The sequence below is a fragment of the Platalea leucorodia genome (assembly GCF_965183815.1).
Source record: "Platalea leucorodia genome assembly, chromosome: 10".
Taxonomy (NCBI): domain Eukaryota; kingdom Metazoa; phylum Chordata; class Aves; order Pelecaniformes; family Threskiornithidae; genus Platalea; species Platalea leucorodia.
In genome coordinates this window covers 9961741-9985138 of record NC_138832.1, presented here as the reverse complement: position 1 = coordinate 9985138, position 23398 = coordinate 9961741, and the positions used below count along the sequence as shown (strand labels likewise).

Sequence of the window (23398 nt, the reverse complement as noted above, 5' to 3'; positions counted from 1 at the left end):
ATTCCAGACTGCTGTTAACAGGTGAAGGTGGAAGCTAGGGGAACACGAGGCTGCAGATCAACTTAAAGGCATTCGTTTTCCTTTGTTTTCCAACAGGTATTTTGACCATACCTTAAAAAGACACAACCACTGAACTGATAATTCAGGAAACACTAGGTCATGAGGCTATCCAGAGCACAACATAGCACACACCACTCAGTGGCTTATCAAAAGCCAAACAAATGACATGAGAGTTGAATAAGATGCGTTTCACATGTTAGCAATTTAGCTTATTACTTAGTAGCATATGAACATCTTCTAACACTACAGCATTAATAGCAAAGATGAGATTTGGATTTCCAGTGCTACTTGTCCTAGAAACAGACGTTAAGGACCTCCCAAACACAAGGACCTTGAACACCAGTACAACAGCAGTCCAGCTCTTTTGGCACCAATTACCACCTCAAAAGAAGAAGAGCCAGAGGAGAAGCCACACAACTTTTAGGTAACTGACTGGCAGGGAACAAAAAACTCAAGATTATTCTAGATGTCTCAACTTGTACCAAGAATAATTTCCATCCTTAAAATTCCTCTTAACTACACTGTACACGCGTGATTATTCTCTAACATTACATACATTTGTTCTCAACGCCACGAGAAATCACACGGTTTCGGTCTGAGCAAACCTGTGAACAGCAAAGTTCCCTGGCTTACCTTTCAGGCAGTGAAGCTTGCTAAATGGGACAGTTTAAAATGAATGAATGTTTTACCTCCAAGCAGCACAGCTTAAAATTGTTAGCTCAGTCTATCCATGATCAGAAAAAGTAAACTGAAGCTTTAGCTGCATTCTAGTAAGATTTCAAAGCCATTTAATAATCTACAAATATATACATTTGTCTTTTTCAGCTAAGCTGAACAAACTTCTCCAAAAGCTGAAAGCAGTCTTAACAGCATCTCCTTGTGTTGCATACACTATTTTGTACAAAGAACTAAACAGCTTCCTATGTCTTTATCAATTGTTCTAATAAATGACCTAAGGCTACACAATTTGATCCACAACAATTTAACAATTACAGTGTTTTCATCAAAGGAGAGTTATAAGATTTTCAAGATATTAACATTGCCTAACATTTCAAGTATATCAACTAGCTTTTGAAAGACGTGGGTAAAACACTGCTCCCATGGAAGAATTAAACATGACACAGCCAGAGAGTTCTACAAAAGAAAACGGAACATTTTTCATTTGAACATTTGCATGTTAAGCATTTAAACCACTGTGAAGAGTTTAGATACAAGAGTTTCCAAGAGCTGTTCATTTCCAATTGACTATATCCAAATCATGATATTTAACAATACAAAAGCCTTCTAATTTCTGTCCCGGTATAGGCTGACAAATAGCATCAACAGCGTCTGCTGAAAATTTACACTTTAGAAGCATGCTACTCACCCACACAGTCTCTCATAAGTCATCTATTTTATACTGGGAAAATTCATCAGAATAATTTTCAATGCATCAATTTAAGGATGCCTACTGCAACATCTGGAAAAGGCTATATAAAGAATACAGAGCATGTACATACATAAATATTTATTTATGTATCCTTCAAACTAGAAAGTTTCAGGCTACCAACAACACAAATATATGAATATTTTGATCAGCACTCAAGAATATCTTTAATGGTGTCTGCTTTCTTGGATACATGAACCATTTAATCAACGTCTATTAAATGCTAAGTTTCGTATAAGGAAAGCACCACACAGAAGTCAGATATGAAAGGTCAAACCAAAGACCTGTTTAGCCAAGCTACCTGCCTAACAGCAGTCAATTCAGGAGCAGCGCGAGTAAAACGACAGCTTCCTTCAGCCAGCGTTTCAGGGATTTCCTCCCACAAACTGCATCCAGAATGCAGTCTTTACCACTCCACAATTCACTTTTTACTTCCGCTAATTTGTCTAATCACATTTCAAACTAATTTGTGTTCAAGATATCCCGTGACAATGGAGTCTCGATATAATTATACACTACATAACAATGGAGTCGCACAATATAATTACACATTACAGGAAAGCATCTTTCAGCTACCACCTCAATAATTTCATAACGCACCACCCACAGAAGCCTTCCCACCACCAGTGTCACACTGGCTGCCGAGACTTCCCCAGCATTGCTTCCCAAAGAGTGCTCCCCTACTGAGCCACCCCTCCGACTTACTGTACTGCCTCTTTATTGCATGAAAAGCTGGGAGCACATGCACATTGAACTACACAATGTGTTGCCTAGTTATGTTAATTGAACAGGAACAGTTTCATTGGGCTTTAGCCATTAAAAAATAATTATTTGCATACACAAAGCATCTCAACTTTCTTACTGTTCATGGCAGGATCCCAGGGCTATGTTTCGCCATTCCCAAGTAGTCCAGGTTAATTTTGACATCTAGAACAAGGTTCAGGAAGAAAAAAAAAATTGTCACACAAGTTTGCACACTATTATTCACTGTAGATGTTATTTTAAAGAACTGCAGGGTACAGCATCTCCAACAGAGTTAACTATTGGCTTCTGCAGCTCTTTGAGCTCTATCTCCACTGTGAGTGGAAAATTGGATAGCACCACTTCTTGCCTGGAGGGAAAGTTCACATAACTCACTACAAATCTGTGGCATCCCGCTCTTTTCCATGTATACAGAGTATTTCATACACAATTCTGCAAGACCACAGCTTCAAATAAAAATCAATTTCGACAATAGTGAAGAAGAAAAAAAAGTCAGAGCTAATTTTTGCTTTTAAGCTAGTCAGACAGTCTCTCTGTATATGTCAGAAGCAGAGCCACCATTTTACGTAAAACACTAAATACATACAAGTCACAGGAGGTACAGAAGTCCTGACAGAAGTAATACCTTGCATCATGGTACTAAGCCAAGCATGCTTTTCATAAATTCACCCCACAGTTGCTATCACAGCAGGAAGCTATCTGACTGAGCTTGCAAAACGAGCACCCGTCACAACGGAGCTGAAATAGCACAAAATTACAGCAAAAGGTTTCACAGCCATTTGGAAGCCAGCTTACTGGCCAAAATGAACAACTGGAGAGCAGGATTTGGGAGGAGACACTGCTTTTCTTTTTAACGCTGCAAAGATAGCATGTCCAATTGAAAAGGAAAAAAGCAGCCAGTCACCCCAAAATGCAAAGAGCGATTAGCAGTATTGTCATTTGCAATGGCAGTCATTTTTTTTATTCTTTCTAACGTAAAGCAGAGTGAGGAAACGCTGGCAACAATGCTGCCAGCTTTCGCTTCCTCTCTGTTTCCTCTCAGAAAACGAGAAAATTGAACCATTACACTTGGCAACTCATATTCTCACATTCAGTTAGCACCAATAAGTGAGGGTCATTGGTATAATTCAATGAACGAACAATATTTTTTCAGTTACAAGCCCTTGCCAACCTAAAGTTATTCATCCAGTTAAAACAATACTAACAATAAAATCACATAGGAAACCACAAGTTAACCCATAGTAACAGATAAGAAACACTATAGGACATTCAAACTTCTTAACCAAAACAAAGGAGTTACCTGAAGATTAGAAAGGCTACTGCAGTCTTATTTCATGAAGCTTGCTTTCTTTTGATACTCCTCCTTGAAATGCGTCAAACTATTTTGCTTTTTATATACGCACATCTGCGCATGGCAGCCATCAGAAAGACCCATGTTCCAGAATTAAAATGTTAATGCGTCAGGAATGACAGACACCATTCATCAGAAAGCATCTTACACAGGTCATTTTGGTGAAGAAAGCCAGAAAGGCAAGAAGTTACAAAGTAGTTTCTGGTGGCAAGAAGCCCTCTAAAAGTGGGAGTAAGATCCAGGCTTCCCGCCATCCCCTGTCAGAGCCTTCTGCATAACCTGCATCTCTGCAAAGCCGTGTCAGGCTACTCCAGTGGCACACACAAGCGTTACACTGGAGGCCTTATGAAAGGCTCTCAGTAATGAAAATCTCAAACAATGTCAGACTTGTTAGACACATCTGGGATGGCACTGAAACAATAAAGTCAATACAAAGAGAGCGTTTTTTTCCCCCCAACCCACTCATTTTTTCTCCTCCCATTTCTTTTTCCACCATTATTTATTCTTGACTCCATGTTCGGGATTGTAAAGTGTTGCCATGCAACCTCTTCTCTTGCACATTTGCATTTTCAGGCCCAATTCCCTCCTACCATTAATTTTACTAATGAATAAGCAATCTGAACTAGTAATGGGAGCTGGTTATAACCATAGCGTGGACTTTTCTGCACGTGGGGAAGACAGGACACCATCACACAGCAACCCCACACCACGTCCCACAGCGCCCGCCAGCCTGGCAGGACCATCAGAAGAGTGCTAGCACTGCTGCCATGCCCTGCATCTCCATAAACCATGTCTAAATTTAACTACTACTTCTTCACTCTACACCAGCAGATCACTACAGCCTAACCAGAAAATGCACTCATTCCCTACGAGGATGATGAACTGGGATTCTCTTACTTCACCGATAATCGCAGGGTTATTTGTAGGGGAGAAGCCACATTTCTGCCGGTCGAGCAGCCTGTTAGCTTGTGAACCTCTGCTTGGATCTCCTCCTCTAGATACAGCTGTGCCCTGGAAGAGCTAGCACCCTCAGCTGCAGGTCCCTGCTCTCCGCCAGAAGGCTACCAGCTGAGCTGCTCTTAAGTACTGTCTAACCTATTTACTCAGATCAACCGATACAAAGAGTGATTATTTAGGCTGTTTAAACCACTCCAGCTTATTTTTGTTGGCATTCTGCAGACGAGCTCTCGTAATTGTCTAAGCTGCCAGAGGTAAGGTTTACAGCCCCCTTACTGAAATATTTTCTCCATCTACAAAACGGGAATGATGTCCAACAGCAAAACCAGACAAGAAGCCCCTGCCGGCATCCCAGAAGAAACTAGGGCTGTTGGCACACTCATCATCACCCAAGGAATGAATTTTAAAAGGAGAGCAAGTCTTGCTTATGTCTGCTCAGCTCTTTCCAGGGAAGTAATTTCACCTAGCTCTCAGAGAAGACATAACTCAGAGCTCCACACGCAGGGACAGCCACATGAGCACCAACAGTAACACAACATGCAAGCCTCTGCCTTTGAAGGAAGGCAAGAGATGCTGGTAAAATCCATCAAGTTGCCTTAAGGCTACAAGTTTTGAAAGACAAAAATGCTACCACCACAGGCTAAAGTTAGACTACACGCATACTAAAATGTTGCCAACAACGTTAACCATTTTTTTTATTCCGTTGTACACCGCCCCCCCCGCCGCCACACACAAACCCCCGAAAAATAACAGGTGGAAGAAAGACTACCGTAGCATAACAAGATTTGGGAACAGAAACTGCCTTTTTGTTCTGCACATGTAAAGCACTATCATACCAAGGTCCATCACTGTGGCTCCTAAATGCCATCAGGTATACAGATCAGCAAGAGCATTAAGAAAAAAAAATTAAAATTAAGATTGTGGTAGGAAAACAAAACCTCAGGGTCTCTATCTTCTTGCTAAAAGGAGATGCTAGGGGAGTTGTACCATGGTCCATTTAGAGCTTCACAGCAAACTCCTCCACGTATTCAACCTTTCATTAAGATAAGCTACTAAACCATTCCTGAAAAAGATTAGCCTATTTGCAAAGATACGGGCCAGGCTCTCTCGTAGCAAGCGATACTACCAACATCACTAAGATAACTGGTTGAGTTAATAACACTTCCACAAGCTCTAAGATAGCTGATAACATGGTCATCTCATTACTGCTGTCCTTTAAATAACCAAACTCCCTGTTTGGACATTAAGGACAAAATTTTCAGACTCAGGGGGAAAATCTGGTACCAAGTCTCACCTGGATTACAAACTCCCACACTATCCCTTCTACTATTAAAGATGTCAGTGTTTTATATTGCCCAAGTCTAATGAAGAAGAGAGACAGTGAGCACTTACACATTTACCGTTACTCCTCCGTGACAAATGTGAGCCGCCACAAGAGACCGCTCCGATTTGCATAGGCACTGAGGGAGCAATGTAAGGCAACTCGAGCAATCTAGTAAATTCAGATTCACTATTGCTGAATTATCTAGATTCATCCTTTGATTCTTTTGCAGCTCAAGTGTTTAATTCATAATTTCCAGTTTGAATGTGTAACCTTGCAAAGTCTTTAGTTTATATAAAATATCTCACAGGGCATATACCCTGATGGAAATACTTTAATTCCACTGTATAAAAACAAGCTTAGAAAAGCAAACACAAGAGCCCAGCTTAAATTTCTAGATATAACATCGCTGCTAAATTATAAATTCAACATTAAAGAGAACAAAACTGGTTACATTCTGTTCCTGTTAAAAGCTTCCAACACAAACAGGCAATAAAATATAGTTGTTAATAAGTGACAGAAATACAACCACATATGTATTTTGTAACTTCTAGTTGCTACTACTTAAAAAGTTACTCACTAGCAGGGAGCAGAAAGATGATCAGGGACGAGGGGGGAGGGCGGATAAACTATTAATACCAGTCTTCTACAACTCTGGCACCGTGGTGGATAATCAGCTTCTAAAAAAACATATATCTACAGAATACATGCCAACGTCTGTAGGATTCTAGTACCACTCACGGCTTTCTTTAAATAACGGATGTGCTACTCACTTCCTCTGTTCTATTCAGAATCTGTGGGCAGCCATAAACTTGCCCAGAACCATGCCTGTTTTGTAACGCAGAAGCTACTTCAGAGTCAGGCACCGAGAAGCCAAAAGTTGACAAGGCAGAAGAGCAACCCATTTCTCCCTCTTGGCTTCCACAGATAACATCTGTGAGCAGGATGCAGGCCAGTGTTTTGATTCCTCCAGAGCTGAGACAAAAGCTTTCCCCTACCTTACTGTAGTGCCGAATTCATGCTTTCACGTAAAGATTTTACTGAAAGCATGAATTTATGTGGATCATTCAGCTCCTACACAGGTGGAAAGCTAGCTGGAGAACCACAGTCCCAGGAACATCTCTTTAAAGACATCTGGAAACATGACTCGTTTGAAGTGGGAGCACCGCCCTGGTCCTGCTGCGTTGAGTTGGATGCTCCATCCCCAGCATCTGCTGGGAGCAGCAGTCCTGCTTTCCCTCCACTCACCCCCAGCCACACCATCCCTGCTTCCACCTGTGAGAGCAATAGCAAGCTGTAGCCACAGGGTGAGTTAGTAAACTGATAAAACATTACTGAGTGGGTTAGTTTCCCATGAGATAAGCAGCATGAAAGAAATCACCCTGCAATCACACAAGCATTAGCTCTGCCAAGGGAGCTGCAGCAGGAGATTGGGGCACAAGGCAGGACCACCCAGAGATGCATCAGAGGAGGTACCTGCAGCACCAAACTGCCTCCAAAGCTGCTAGCATCAGATTTTGCCCTCCAAGTGTGAATCTTCTGGTTAATTTTCAATCCGTAACAGGTTTATGAAGAAGTTTAAATTTTAAAAGAAATGTTTTTCATTTATTTCTTACAGAATTATTTAAATATGTAGAAAATATACAACAATGTATAACAGAAACAGAGCTTCAACTTTAGAGAGCTGGGTTTTGTGCCAGTACAGTAAAAACCTGCTGGATATTTCAGATCATCATCTTAACATACTGCTGGATATTTCACATTAGCATTATCAGATAAGGTCAGTTATTCAAAAGAATCAAAGTTCCCACGATGCTAAATGAAATGCATGTGGAACACATACAACTTGAAACGAGAACAGACCACTCACATGGAGATCCCAAAAAACAATCAGGAAAAAGGAACTGGATTGAAATTCATGTGTTTATCCTTGCTTTCTTCAGCCTACAGGATTCTCTCTAATATTTAATCATTATCACTCTCATACCTCACAAATTCTGCTTTATTTTTTTCATGACATGGAACCTCACCTTCCTCGTAACAACAGTTTGCACTTTACCAGATGGAGGTGCCATCAAGCTCGTTTACAATGTACCACCGTTTTCATTTGGCATGTTGCTAAATCCTGGTCTGCAATTTCTGAATGATACAGACTGCTAAAATTTGCCCTCTCAGTTTATTTTTCTTACCAAGAATAAAGGAACAAAGTCCTCCTCTGGCTTCCCTGGAAAGATGGAGATTTACATTAGTAACAGGACGAACACCTTGACATGCTCAGCACTGCAATAGCTGTTAAAATGTTCACTTTTAAGTCCTCGGAGCTAGGACAGGCACTCAAATCATCCCATCCCTGGTTTTAACCATGAGACCTGCACAACACATTCCCACATGCTTTGTACCGACTGTTTTTCTACTAGCAAGGTGGAACAGCTTAGACAGGACCTCCATCCTAAAGCAGCTTATACCTCCCACCTTCAGGCAAATAAAGAGACTTCCGAGAGGCAGGACAAACAAGTACGTACGCCAGCAGGCAGAAGGAGCCAAAGGAAGGTGTCTGACATCATGGGTAAATAGTCCTGCTGCTTTAACTATTGACAACCAGTTCTGCTTCTGGTCCCATCCACACCCGCACAAAAAAACATCAGGAGTTCTGCCCTGTCGATAGCCTTCCATGTGCACCACTGTCTGGGCATCCCTCCTTTCCCCTTGGAAAGGACCAGCAGCGCGCATAACCTGACAGTTCAGGTAGGCATGGGGCACCTGGTAAGACTGATGCCCTTTAACATGGAAATGGAAAAAGTTTTCCCCAAAATTTAAGCAACTACAAGTTGCAAAAGCTCCGAGAACTTCTTTGAAAGCAAAGCTGCCGTTCACCATCTATTTTCCTTTCTACTTTCACCTGTACATAAGCTTTCTCATATTTTAAATATTTCATATTAAAGAAACCAAGCAGAACAGCTTTAAAAATGGAGGGTGTGTTGGCACTGCCAAATCTCACACATTTCACAACTACAGAACACACCACCAAGCAGCTGCATCAATCACAAAGAAGAAGTTAAAACAAAAGCCCCAAGATATCACATGACCAGTGTCATTAGTATTTACAACAAAGCACTGTTTCCACAAAAGGAAACAAAATGACATATTTCCCACAGCAAGTTTAAAGCAAAAACACTGACAACACGAATCAGTAGCTGGTGCATTCTTCAAAAAATTAGGACATCTGATTCACTTAAAAACAGCTTCTCAAAATAGGCATGGAAGACATCAAATTCATTATAGGACACTGAACATGGGAAATCTTTTGAATTTTCTCATTGTTAGTCTTCTGAAACACATGGGCCAACTAAGCTCCTCTTGGGTTCCCTTCTTACCTCATCATCCAAAAGATATCTTCAAGAAACCCACTTCTGAAACACTCCTGTCACCCATACCAAGTCAGACATTGCAGTTCCCTGTATCTCCCGTCTCAATGCACTTACAGCTGAGTTCCCTTGTCAGATCCTTCTGACGCAGGCTATCCCCGCTATATGGCACAGGCACGCTTTCACTCCGAAACACGTACTACTGTGTAAAACCCTTACAGACAAGGTTTTATGAAAATAATTCAGATGAAACCGGCAAATTTATCAACTACCCTGAACTCCCACTGAAAGCATGTCTTTTCTTCCAGAGACTACTATCTAACATTGCTTAATTATTTCCTAGTTTTTCAAAGATACTTTGCTTAGGGATAACAAATATACTAAGAAAAGTTTCTTCTACACTACTGTTTTTAATTTATCCATAAAGTTCTAACCTCCCAATTTTAAGAAACTTGTTACATCACAAATAGTTAAAAAGAAAACCATAAAAATGTTTCCATCCAGTACTCTGACAATGCAATACAGCTGTGAGAATGAAAAAAGCTGAAAGTAGAGAACCTTGAAAGGAACGCAGAACATATGTTGCCCCATCTATTTAGGCTTTTACCTCCCACTCACGCTGACACCCATATACACTGTGCCAAATCTGTGATAAAGGTGGCTATCCCTGTGAACCTAGCCTGAGGCCATCAAAGTCAACTTTCACAAGCTATTAAGAGTCATTAAATAAGTTTTGTACTATTGATACAGTGAAACAGCCAAACACCAAATACGCTCTGAGGCTGCTCACTCTTAAAACAAATGCTTCATAATTGTTCAATTTTTGCCACAGTGCCGTTTCTCAGAAAGTTTTGCCAGCACAGATATATCAACTAAAAAAGTACAGAAAAAAAGCATCACAGATACTTCAGCAATATAACAACCATGAAAAAGCAGAGCATTTTTGACAGCTTTGCTTGTAGTGTTTGTGGAGGTGATATAGCAGTGCTAGCAGAAACACGCCTAGCAGAACACATTGCAGATTCATTTGGAGTCTCTGCCAACGTGTTTCTTCGTAGTGTGAACTCATTACCCCTTTCTGATAGCTGGGCCACACTAAGAACACAAGGCCCTTGAGGTAACATCATTGGAACTTTTAAATCAGACAGCGGAGATTATGACTTTCGATCCAGATATCCTGGGCTTGATCACCACTGTCAAAGAAACATATACAAGTATCATATTACACTGAGATACACTCAGCAGGAGATAGTTTGTTGATTTTTATTTTTTAAGGAACTCCAACATTTTTCTCAGCTTGTTGCAAAACAAAAGAAAAAAAAAAAACACATTTCAGGTTACTAGAATTCAGGGGGAAAAAGCAAGGCTCTACTTCGTACGCCCCATCCCACAGTGCTTCTAGCCAGTTCACGTGCCAGCACAAGAGCCCCTTCTGCAGCAGCTACATTTCACCTCCCCTCTGAGCCCCCTTAGAGATTAATGCAGGATTCATCACCAATCTCTCACACACCGCCTCTGTAGCGATATCAGCTGAACATACTCCCTTCTCCACTTCACCCCGCTCAGCCCGGCTTTGAGCCAGCCAAATCCTCACAGGCTGTTTGAGATGATCCTGGAGCTCATCATCTCCCCACAGCCATGCTGTCCTATCATTTCTGGGACCGCACTGCAAACCGGATCAGGGAGTCTGTGCATGATCCTTTTTTTCTAGCTGGGTAAGTTTGCTGATCTGCTTCATGCCTGGCATCACCAAAAGCTGTGCTGGTGACACAAGTTGCAGAATTCCCCAAGCCACCATTACTGCTACAGATTAGGTACAGCTGAACTACGGCCTCAGATGACTTTCAGTTTAGTGAATCTTTTACAGAAGAGCAGAAGAAACTCTTTAAAATTAAAAAAAAAGAAATGCTCACTGGGGCAAAGTCACTTTAATTCATTTTTGACACCTGGTGTCAAGCCAAGGCTCACTAGAAACAGTCTTGCTTCTTTGAAGCAGAGCAGCATGCTAATTTGTGCTGGCAGCTCACAATTTTTTGAACTTCAGAAGTGAAGGAAAACGTTTAGAAGCACAATTTTGAAAATCACAGAATCAAAGAGATCACAAGAAGTGCATTCAGGATAGCATTTAATCCTAGTTACTACTCAAACTTTTTTCTTTTTACTATCAACACTCTGCAGCGTATTCTAGTACTAAATGGGACTGCAGAACAGGCTTTACCATGAAATCAGAGAAGAGGGAAGAGTGCCCTGAAGGTTCTTCATTAGCATTATCTCTATGTGTAGCTCACTGGGGAAAGAATAAGGAAGACTCCTCTGTGGCATTCTATTCAAATGTATGGGCCATATTTAAGTGGGTAAGGAAGATATTTCTGGTGCAGGCTTCATAGCAGGTCCAAGTCAGCATCAGTTTCATTAACACTCAGAACATCCAAGCTAAAGAGCCCTCTGCCATACAGAACTGAAAAGGATGTGCACCTTGCATCTCCTGAATTACACAAAGGACCCGAGCCAAGACTCCAAGGGCTCTCAAGTTAACATCGCACTTTTCATACGGAGGCAAAAAGTCCTGAACAGTACCTAGCAAAACCAGAGCTTGGCCTAAATTCTATGCGAACGGGGAGAAGAGGAAACCGGCAAGTTAATTACAACCTAAAATTACATCCCATTTCTAATGGCTGCATCTCAGAACTAATCCCCAAAACTCCTTCCTGCACCCAGACCTCAACCAGCCTATTTAAAGACCAGGGAACAATAAAGAGCGATGAGCAGAAAGGGTGGGGGGAAGGAAGAAAACGATTACAGCGACTGCAAAACAATGCCTGGAAAAGGAGAGGTGAAGACACTTTTCCAGCGAGGCGCAGAGCCCACCGGCCCGCTCCCGAAGCAAGCCGCCGGCTCCGAGCCCCAGCCGGGCCGGGGCCGCCCTGTTCCCCGCCACCCCCCGGGGCCCCCGTCCTGCCCCCCCCCGCTGCCCGCCTCCCCTCCCGGCCGGCACCCCCAGGCTCGGCACGCTTTCGCTCTCCCCCCGCACACAACGCACCCCTCCCGCCTCCCCCCGCTGCCCGCTCCCGACTGCAAAGCCCACACTTTTTGTTTCACCCCCCCCACAAACCGGGCGCCCCCCGTTGCACCACGCCGGCCCCCCCTCTGCAGGGGCTCCCCCCCCCCCCCAGGTGCAACCGGGCACCCCCCGCTGCAACCACCGCTCCCTTCCCCCGCCCGGCAGGCACGGAGCCCCCTCCCCGCCGCCCCGGCCCCGCACCGCTCACAGAGGCCGGCCCCGCTCCCCCCGCCCCGGCCGGCCCGCGACCCCCGGCCGCACAGGCCCCGCAGGACACAGGGCCCCCGGTCCCAGCGGGACCCCGAAGCGGGGCAGAACCGGAGAGCGTCCCCGCGCACCCCTCTCACCTGCGGGCTGCGGCTGCCCGCCCGGCCCCGGCCGCGGGCCCCGCTCCGGAGCGCTCCCAAAGTCCCGAGCGCGGCCCGGGAGCGCGGCCCCGCTCCCCGCGCCCGCCCGCCGCCGCCTGGCCCCGCCCCCCGGCACAGCGCGTCACCGCCAACATGGCGGGGCGCGGGGCTTGCGCGCATGCGCCCGGGAGCGGCGGCGGGGGCGGGGGGCAACGCGCGGCAGGCGGGCGTAGAGAGGGTGGGCGTGTCCGGGGCGGGGCGGTGGCGGGGAGGGGCGGGGTTAGAGGAAGGGGGCGTGGTCTTGTGCCCGCGGGGCCGTGAGGGGGGCTCGAGGGAGGGAGGGAGGGCAGGATGGATGGAAGGAGGGAGGGAGGCAGGGAGGGAGGGAGAGAGGGAAACAGGGAGGAAGGGAGGGCAGGCTGGATGGAAGGAGGGATGGAGGGAGGGAAGGACGGATGGAGGGATGGAGGGAAGGAGGGAGGGAAGGACGGATGGAGGAAGGGAGGGAGGGAGGGATGGACAGAGGGAGGGAGGGAGGAAGGGAAGGACGGAGGGAGGGAGGGAGGGGCGGAGGGAGGGGCTGGGGAGCACAGGGGCAGGAGCTCTGCCAGCGGGGGCTGTCTCAAGGTGCATCAGGAGAGCTGCTGGAAGAGCAGGGAGGACAGCCAGAGGCACCGACGGTCCTTGGTGACTTAGTGAATGTGAGTGACAGATGTACAAAAACATCTCCTAGGGTTCTTCAGGGGATTAATTTGGGACCAGCATCACTAGCAAGAGAAAGGCCAACCCCAAGTTGCTCTCCTGACCATAGCGTTTGCTACTGGAAAGCTCAGAATTGCTTCACCTGCTCCTGGAACACTGCAGGATGGTAACCCTGAAGTGTCTTCACCATCTTCTTCCCTCTTTCATGTGGCTGCAGCTCTGATTTGGGAACTGTTGTTCCTCTGCCGTTCTGCCTGTATTGTTTCCCGTAAATACACCTTTAATTACTGAACGCCCAACATTCAGCAAATTTTTGACTGTAGGTAATGTTAGGGCAAATAATGCCTTAGCTAAACCCAGTCAACCCTAATGAAGTTATAGGAATTTCAGCAATGCAATTCAGGGCAGAACTTGATGGAAAACTAATTATGAAACCATAGGTAGCCTTCCAGCCAAGACTGCAACCATCTCCTCATAGCAGCTCTGTAACTTTAGCTTGGTAAATGCCCTTGGCTTGAGAGATGCCAGCTTTAACCCTAAAGGAAAGGTTAAATAACCTTTGTGACCATACCGCACCATTTGAGAGTTGCATATTTCCAACACTGCTTGCTTTTAAAGCTGTCTTTTATCTAGAAATTTTAAAAATTGGCTTATCAAAGCCAGCACATCACCTCTCTCAGAGGGAAAGAGATTCTGGTTAAGTAACTCTCTAACAGATCTTGCTATGGGCAGTTTCAGATTCACTTCTGTTCTCTTCACATCATTAACAGCAACTGAAGCAAATTCAGGAACAGAGAACCAACTCATTACTATGCTCAAGGTGACAAGGGACCCGGTATCTCATGTGCAGAAGAGAGCGGTTTTGTGTATATTTTTCTTACTTCTGCCCTTTAAAATGACCTCTTGCATGAGCCAGTGCCAATCTCGACTTCTCTTTACACAACTTTGGGAGGAACGCATCTCCGCTGAGAACAGACATGGACATAACGACATGCTGGATGTTTCAGAAATGTTCCCAGAGTAACTCGAGTCTTGGAATGTGCTCACTCACAATGTTTTACAAAAAGCAGGTTGTAATAGTCACCTTTTTACTTGTTTATTTCACCTTTTTACTTGTTTATTTCCATTAGAAAGTAAGTGAAATTTGCCATTTAAATAGACTGTAGCTATAAAACACTTGCCCCTCTAGATACAATGCTCTTGCAGCTCTTTTTACTCCCAAGGCAAGATGATGTCGGTAATGCACATTTAACATGGGCTCTTGTCCAAGTTTCAAACCAATCCCACACTTCTAACCACACAGAAACTTTCTGATCCTCTTTGCTTACTCACATGGCAGAAGGTGGTTTCTTTACAGCTCAGGTTCCATCTCATTTCACAGTTGAATATACCCACTTTTTTTGCTACGGACTTGGCAAACAAATTGAGTGCTAATAGTGCTCCAGTGTTCTTCTAATGGTTCCACCATGAAAACCAGGCAAGTTTTCCCAGGCTTTACCTGGGGGTTCTCAGCACCGAAACCCACGGACGTGCCTCTGGCAGCCCCCGGGAGATGACAGCCCACCTGGGCAGGGGAAAGCTGGAAAGCTCTGTTCAGCAGACCTAGGCTTTGTCACCAAGGATTTCTTATTGAAAATACATGTATTAGGGTCGCTCAAATGTTACTTTGTGGTTAATAAAATTGTTCTAAGCACACTTTTCTACAAAGCTTTGATGTCTATTAGGTATTTCTCCGCAAGAAATCCGCCTTAAATTTGCTGTAGACTGTGACAGGCATCTCACAGTATAAACACAACATAAGACAAATACACAAAATTACTAATATAAAGCAATTTACAAGGTAAGTTCTTTATACCTAACTTTACCACAAGACTGTAATCACAAGCATTTCCTATTAAAGTCTACTTACAGCATAGTTCCTTTCAAAACATCATTCAAAGTATTTATGCCCACAAATCTGACATTCGATAACTATACTGAACACAATTTACTGTGGCAATGTATGTTCTCAGCATCTAACAGCAGTATAAAGAATGAACAAAATTACCAGCTCAGACAGAGCATGTTTATACTCACCTCGCAACCATTTTGCATTGATATTACAGATTATATAGAGAGAACAATATCCATTAAGCAACAATATTTGCTGTTCAGAAATTTTACAGCTTGATTTTATCTAAAAAGAAAAGATAACACATACCAACCGCCACCTGAGCTAGGAACAATTCGCTCTGAACATTTGCCATAAATTATAATATATAACAGAACGTAAATTATAACATTATAACAGAACCTATTACGAAGCCGAACACAGAACTTGGGTAGAAGAGGAACTAAGCTCTATTAAGGTTCAATCGCTTGTGACGAGGTAGATTCACTGTTTGCAGTTCTGCAGATATTCACTTGTGAACTTAATTTGAGCATGTGAGGAGTTGCTGTGGGAGTACCCATAAACATCTATTTGCAGCAGCGTTTCTCCAGCTGTTTCGACTTGCGTCGCCTGCCAAAGTGAACTGTGCCAGCCATGGCCCCTTCTCCAAGTGCAATGCTGTAGATGGAGACGCATCTCTCCGCTTCCAGCTCTTGAAGCGAGCTTGTGTGCTGCATGAGCACTTTTTATGTCCTCTTACATTTTGCATGCTGCAGTTTAGAAAACAGTTACTTTCAGGATTTATACTTTATACTGAAAATGCCCTGTATCGGATAGATCTGCATATTCATGCCACAATAACAGCCTCAGAAAATTAAAATCATTCTAAAATGAGAGGCGAGGTGCATATTTGTCAAGCAGTAAACACTGAAAATATGTGATAAAAAATCATTCATTTTAAGTATTTTTAAAGCCCTTCACTTTCTCCCTCACCCACAGCTATAGACAGCTTGATTACAGCCACACACAGTGCATTTCCAAAGTTCCCTGACTACTCTGGTCCCTGCTAATGCACAGCAAATCCTACAGAGCAGGTTTTTCCAAGTCATTTTATTAACCTGGAGTAAAAAGTAACATCTGCTGAGTGCAGGCAGCCGGTTCATGGCTGTTCCCACAGGCTGGCATCTCATCCCGAAGGCTGGGATGTGCAGACGGAAGCTGCTCGGCAGCCGACCATCTGGAGCGGCTCCGTGAGTATTACTCCAGCCTCCAAGAGGGAGAAAGGGATTTCAGTAGCAATAAACCATATTTGCTGAGGCTGGGGAAGCCGCATAAAAAATCTTTTCAGAGCAGTGCGTACCTACGTCCTATTCTTGCTGTTTTCCCACAGTGCAAACTGGAAATTTCCCCAAGGAGGTTACCGAAATAAAAATCTCTAACGGGAGGTTCACTGTCCCAGCAGTGCTCTACCACGTTGTCCTACTCTATCTCTGCTTCCAACAGCACCCAGGAGGCACCAGCCGCTTTCCAGAACACCAGCAAGGAAAGCCTCTCCCATTTCCCAGACATTTCCTGCAAGGAAAGACGGCCTCTCTCCCTGCCCAGAGACAGAGACACTGTTCAACTTTGGGAGGCTCCAGAAAGAGAGAGTGCTGGTGTTTGTGGGGCTGTGAATGGGATTCCCTGGCTACTTGAAGAGCAGCAAGAGCTTTTGGTCCTGGCACCTTTGGTGTGGGAGGAATCCCTGGACGTTCGCAATTGCTGAGCTGGGCTCCAGCTGTACTCAGCGCCCCAGGGAGAGAGACACCCTTGCTGCCCACAGTGAAAAATGGAAACGCCAGCTTCCAGCCTCATGCTTTAGGGCAGAGAAATAGGTATTAGTTTCCACACCATCCCGGCGCTGGTAGGATGAGAGCCAGCTGAACCTCACCGAGCCATGCGAGAGAGCTGCAGGCAGCCCTCAAAAGAAAATTACACTAAAAGCGTATCAAAGCTCGGTGAAAAAGATACTTGAAATGTCTCTCCTTGCAGAGTCAGTGCTTTCACATTACACACATACCAGATATCAGAGTTTTTCCCTGTGCTTGGAAGAGGAAATAACTGCCTGGTGTGTGCTGGCACACATTAGCATTTTAAATTACAATTATAATACAGATAGACCCTGTGTGTGCAAGTCTTGACTTTCAACCTTTTTTCACCATCCACAGTCATTTCCACAAACGTGAAAATGAGGGCAAAACACCAGCCTAACGACTAATTTTTGTTGATACCACTTTTAATGTCTCGTTTCTCTTTGCCCTCCGTACAGTCTCCCACTGTGGAAATGACAATTATTGGGGCAGCAGAGAATCACAGGCTGTTTTGACACCCTGCCCTTCTTTCCAGGCAAAAACGCAGCAGAACAGGGAAGAAATCAGTGTAAATATCACTGCTCTTCTCAGAGAAACATTTCCAATGTAAATGGAGCATCTCACTCGAGAGATGCAGTCAAAATATTAACATATGTAGGAAGGGGGAATTATTTTGGCCACTGAGCATTAAAATTCATCATGTATGGGGAGAAAAAGCAAAAAAACATTCAGTGCACAATTGATCCAAACCTTAGGAGTCTGGGAAGATAAATGACGTGTGAAAGGAGTGGAAGGAAAGATGGGGAAATCAGAGGAGACTACTGCAGGGAGTGCAGTCAGTCCCTAACCAACACGCAGGCAGAAAGGAGGCCATCCAGTGCAAGCAGAGGTTTAAGTGCATCCTGAATTTGGATTGGTTGCAAAATTTAACATAGCAGCTACAAAGACAGTATCTGACCTAAATAAGCCACTTACATCTTTATATTGTCCGGTGCTACAATAACCTCTATAGTTTGAGAACACGAAGGACTAAAATAAAAGTAACACTGACATTTTAATCCTATTTTTTAAACTCATACATGATAGGATGGCCGATCAACTCATTCCTTTTAAGAAATACCAGTAGATCTTACCTGCTGTATCATGTCAACTTTGTATAAATGGGTGAAGTGAGGATCAGACAGTCCATCACTCCCTTTCGTCACCAGAGGTCCATTGCCCAGAGTATAAGTTATCACGGTGGACACACAAAACGTTTTACCCACTTTCTCTTGCAAATTCTTGTATGATTGCAACATTTACATTTGTAACAAGGACTTTCTCATCTTCAGTTGACTAAATTGTTTTGGAAGCCTTCCTTGGGCACATAAGCACTGACAAATAACAACCTTTACCAACTGCAGTCTGCCAGTCCCAGCCCGAAGTCTTCCCTTACCTCAAAGGATTTCACTCAAAGAAAATAAACAGCAGTGGAACTTGTCATTTCCTCCAAACTCATTTTGGAGTCTATCATGTTTTTCCTCCAGCTAATCTCAAGGAAGCAGAATTTTAGATGCAGAGGAATAGCTATTTTTGAAATAGACTGCTTTATGCTGTAAAATATTATAATAAAATATGACTGTCAAAAGACCTGTGAGTACTTTTCCTTATTGGCAGAAGTGAACCATCTGGGGAGCTGGGGAAGGCTGCAGGTTGTGCCCGAGAACTCAGTGCAGGACTCAGTCAAGACATTTCTTTAGTAATTCAGGTGTTCTTCCACAACAGCCTTCATTTATAAGTCATACAGGAATTTTCTTGTAAAGTCTTCCCTTGCTTGCTCTCTTTGCGATATATGTTTATAAAAAGGAGTGGGGCAGCGTAATATTTTAGTCATACTATTTCCCTACATTGCTCTTTTTCTTAATTTTGTATACGTGTTTTGAGACAGTCAGGAGGGAGGTGGAAATTTGAAGTTTGAGTCACAGATTTTCAGAAAGTCCAAAGTCTCAGCTATCTGGGTTTTTTTAAGCCAGCTTTGTATCTTCATCATCTCTTTTCCAAGGTTTGGCTTTTTCTCTAGCTTTTACTATCTTGGAAAAAAATAGCCAAATGTAATTCTTTTCCACTGTTAGGCAATAAGTGAAGTAGTGCAAGCAAGAAAATGCTTCCAACAAATGTCAGAGGAAAAAAGCAAAATACATTACTCAGCTTCAACTCTACACATTTCCAAAACACACTACAGCAGGGCTTTTAATATCATCCCCATCAATCTCCCTTTTTTTTTTAAATGTCTATACAGCAGAATGTACCAGCATTGAGCTTTGATGTGCTAGCATGGGGATGCTTTATGATTCATGAAATAATTACGTTCTCATTTACCATATACAAGTTTCAACAGCCAACAGAAATGCTGGGTTAATCAATGTCTTCTGCAAGTTCTCACTGTTCTTCTAGTTTGGGCAATAACGACACCACCACTTTTTGCACAGGATTACTAGTCACTGCAGATAACTACTGCCACCTCTGTAGACTATATTTTCCAGGGTAAACAGTCTATCATTGCGTACTTATATGCTTTTGTTCCCCGCTGGCAAATGGTACTAGCTCCCCTTGTATGACTGCAGGTCAGCTTTAAGAACGTGACAGGAATTAAAAAAAATATATTTTTTTTTCTCAAACTTCAGTAAAATCACCTTGCTTTTAACTCCTAAAACTGGTGACACAGGTCTTTCTTATCACAAAGAGCAAACGGGGAGCTCAACACTCCTCATCTTGCCAGGAATGCGGCAGGATAAAGATCACTTTCATCTTCCTTCCCATTCCCACAGGTGGGGATGGACAAGGAGCAAGTGCCAGCAGAGGAAACTGCTCCAGCCAACACAGTTCAACCAGGAGGCAGGAAAAGTGGCCTGTGCCAGACGGAGGGCTTATGTATACAATTCCCCCTGGAGCAATAGGGAGAGCAGTGGCTTTTGATGAGGCAATATAGCTGTGCGATACAGCACTGCACTGCTTTTTTGCTCAAGGCACATGGCACAATCCATATGCTAGCTTGGTGCCTGGGAATTTCCTTCCACATAGAAGAAAGCAATCCACCTCTCTTTCCTTGTAATTAGCACTAAGGATAGAGAATTTGGAACTCTAACAACCCCTGTATGTCTTAATAAATTATCATTTATCACTATGATATCAAAACAAGATACAAACTTCTGTCATATATTATTTTTACTATCACGAGAGAAGTATTGAAAGCCAGATTTTGCTTGCCTGTTGCAAACACTCACGCTGATCTCTGGAGCACTGCTCATGTGAAAAGTCAGAAGAGCCGACCGAAGTTGGTTATGACACAACCTAGCTGTGCCCTGGCAGAAGAGCTCCCTCGTACCTCCCCTTCAGCACAAAAGCGGTGCAAGCAACTGTATACTTCTATTCTCCAGAATGTAAGCTGCTAAGTGGGCTTTCTGCGGCAATCAATAGTTCTTATATCCAAGCAATCCATCTTTAGGTTCACTCCCAATTAAAGATCACAATGAATATAAAAGAAATTATTGATTGCTGTCAGAAAATACATTAACAAATCCATCTCCAAGCAAGAACAGCTCAATGGTTCCAAGTGGAGCAAATTTCGTAACTGTCAGTGATGTGGAAGGACTCCATTCATCAGCTGAGCTCACCCAGTAGTAAAGCAGCTTAGTACCTTCCGAGCTACTCCTAAACCTGGCCCGGGGAACAACGCGGGACTATTCAGTGGACATTTCCAAAAGCAACGCTTCAAAAATAAGTTTCAAGTTGCCACAGGATAAAATGTAGTGCCTCATCATGATATTCCCAAAAGCAAGGGAGCATATGTTAAACTCACGTGCTCTCCTGCCCTGAGGCAGATTTAGGCACATCTACTAAGGCTAAACTGCACTGCAGGACCAACAGTGAAGGGTTTATTTGCTAAGTTATTTCTTCAGAGATAAACAAATCATCATGAAATGTGCTTGCACCACTGAGATACTGCAGCGCGCACAATATCAGCAGAATCTAATGAAACCAGCTATCTCGTTACAGGGTATTTACTGCAGAAGCTGTATGGGTATAAATCCTGAGTTTTGAGTTGTGACTGCACTAAAAGTCTGTGCCCTTATCTTTCTGTCCAGCAAAAGGATATTGACTGTGGAGGGAAAACAAATAAGCCGTTCAGTCCAATACTTTAGCAACAGGGGAATATTTCAGCTACTTGTATACTGAATTGTTAAGATCGAGATTCATAAGACCAGAGAGGACAGAGGCAAATTTTAGAGACCCCCACTGAGCCTGAGTAAATGGCACAAGGAAGGCAAAACTCACAAACAAAAATACAACACGACACCCATCAGAAGAGAAATAACCTGAGCTCCTTGCAAGGTTCACAGCCCAGCTCCTGAACAGACGGATCGCTGTGCAAGCTGCTCCAGGATGTCTGTTCTGACCACCAAGATTTAGTCCCTTCATGAGCTTTCTAACCTGGGCTTCATTTAGTGAGACACGTTTGGCCAGAAACAACAGCAATCAGGCAGTAGGATCATGGTTTCACCAGTTCTACTCAATCTCCCATAAAATGTGTTGCCATGTAGAGGATGCATGAGCAAAAGTTCCTGCGTATATCAGCTCTGTATCTGTCGAAAGGGCACCCCAAATTTTGTGTGTGAGAAAGAGGGGCACAGTGACAAGGGTCAATGCTGACAGAAATCTTGATCGCTACCAGCCCTCCTTGCTGTGGCCCGATGCCTGTAAAACCCTGCTTGTTTTGTGGCTGGGGGGTGGCAGGGGAGATATTATTTTAATTTTAAAATGTGATTCTCTGTGTTTTGGCAGGAGTTCTCAGCAGCGTGCAATCCTCCTTTCAATGAGACAAAATCAATTACCATAAAGTGGGGGCTGTAAATTACAGGTCATCAGTATTGGCAGGGAAATTATAGGTGCTCGGCAGCACCGTAAATACTGGAGGTGAACCCGGCCAATTGCTTTTGAAACTCCTTATTTACTGCTGGCCCCAGCTGCAGGGTTGTGATGGCTGTAAACATTGCTCCTGAATAATGGGACCGGGAATCACACAGAACGTCTGTCTGTAGGCTACGGAGGCAAACCCATACACAAAACAGTGAAATGCAGTATCGAAAGTAACACAAACATATAGGGTGTCTGTGTCAGGGAAGCTGCACTTCATTTGGTTCAACACATCACTGAAAATAATTTCCATTAAACTATACAGCAAGCATTTTCCAAATATCCTTGAAAGGCTCCTGGAAATAGTTGCAAGCTCCTGATGAGGGAGCACAGCTACTGCTCCTCTTTGTGCCATTAAAACCAGAGGTGCAGAAGCAAGCCCGGATTGTCTTTTCTCCAGCGTTTTGTTGTCTGGGCTCCATGCCAGTGTTTTTTATGCAACAACTGGAGCCTGCACAGCTGGGAATTCAGGGGGGTTTGTGAGGCAGATATTCCATTTTCTTTCAGGCACCCTCGATATCTGCTCTTTAGCAATCCCTTCAGCGCCAGGGAGGGATCCTTAGGGAAGGTGTAATCCAGGTGGTCAGGCAGAGAGGGGAAAAGAAAACTGGTTCTACATTTCCCTTCAGGAGCAGAGGTTGCAACGTGCTCAGTCCACAGGCTGTGCCTTGCAGGCAGCCCTGTCGAGTCCGTGCTTAAAGATGCAGCTAATGATCCTTTGCCCTTTCATGGCCGAGCACAATCCCTTCACATCGCAGGTGCCTTCCCAAGGATGCTGATCACCCTGTCACGCCTAGGTGTATTTATCACATCCATTTTAGACCAAACCTCTGCCTCCCCTCCCCGCCTTGGCACACTTGCCACTATCCGGCGGACAGGCTCTTGCTGTTCCCTTCCACCCGTGTGCCCTGGGTACACCAGCGGCAACCCATTTTCCTTGCAGATGTGCACCCAGGGGGGATCAGACCCCACTGCGCATGGTTTCCAGCCTGCTGGGATGCTCAGAGCCACTCTGGGTCATGCAGGGCTGCCTGAAAATATTGATTACTTCATTCCTTTTTTTATTCAGGAAGGAATTTAGAGCACCTTTTAAACATATTTTTAATATCCAACTCCATTTCCTGGCCAGCCCGTGCGTCCCGGTGGGGTGATGCACCTCCTCTGTGACTCCTCCTGGCAGAGAGTCAGTTTATTCAAAAATGAAATGAGGATTCTCATTAAATAAGAAAAATCATGTCCATCCTCAGAGCTGCTCTGTCTCAAGGCATCATCGCTGAGCTGATTAACCCTTTGTTTGGTCTCCTTGCATGAACCGTTTTTATGCGGTGCCCCAGAGGCACCTCCCAAAGGCCCTGCACTTTTCAGGAGAAAAA

At 44.0% G+C, this 23398-nt stretch overlaps 1 protein-coding gene across 6 annotated transcripts in view; it reads right to left on the bottom strand.

Moving 5' to 3' along the window:
• Positions 1-12743, bottom strand: part of KLHL13 (kelch like family member 13) — an 87461-nt gene extending 74718 nt beyond the window's left edge. For 2 of the 6 annotated variants that reach the window (XM_082323143.1, XM_082323147.1), the window contains exons 1-2: positions 12651-12743; positions 2349-2413 (exon numbers count right to left, since the gene is read on the bottom strand). Coding sequence is in view for 2 of the 6 variants with exons in the window: in XM_082323142.1 (XP_082179268.1) it covers positions 2326-2355 (30 nt within the window). In the remaining 4 variants the exon portion in view is untranslated. Of the gene's footprint in view, positions 1-2325; positions 2414-8066; positions 8092-12650 lie in introns of those variants that run through there. The other 4 variants (XM_082323142.1, XM_082323146.1, XM_082323144.1 and 1 more) reach the window with 3 other exon arrangements.
• Positions 12744-23398: the final 10655 nt, after the last annotated feature.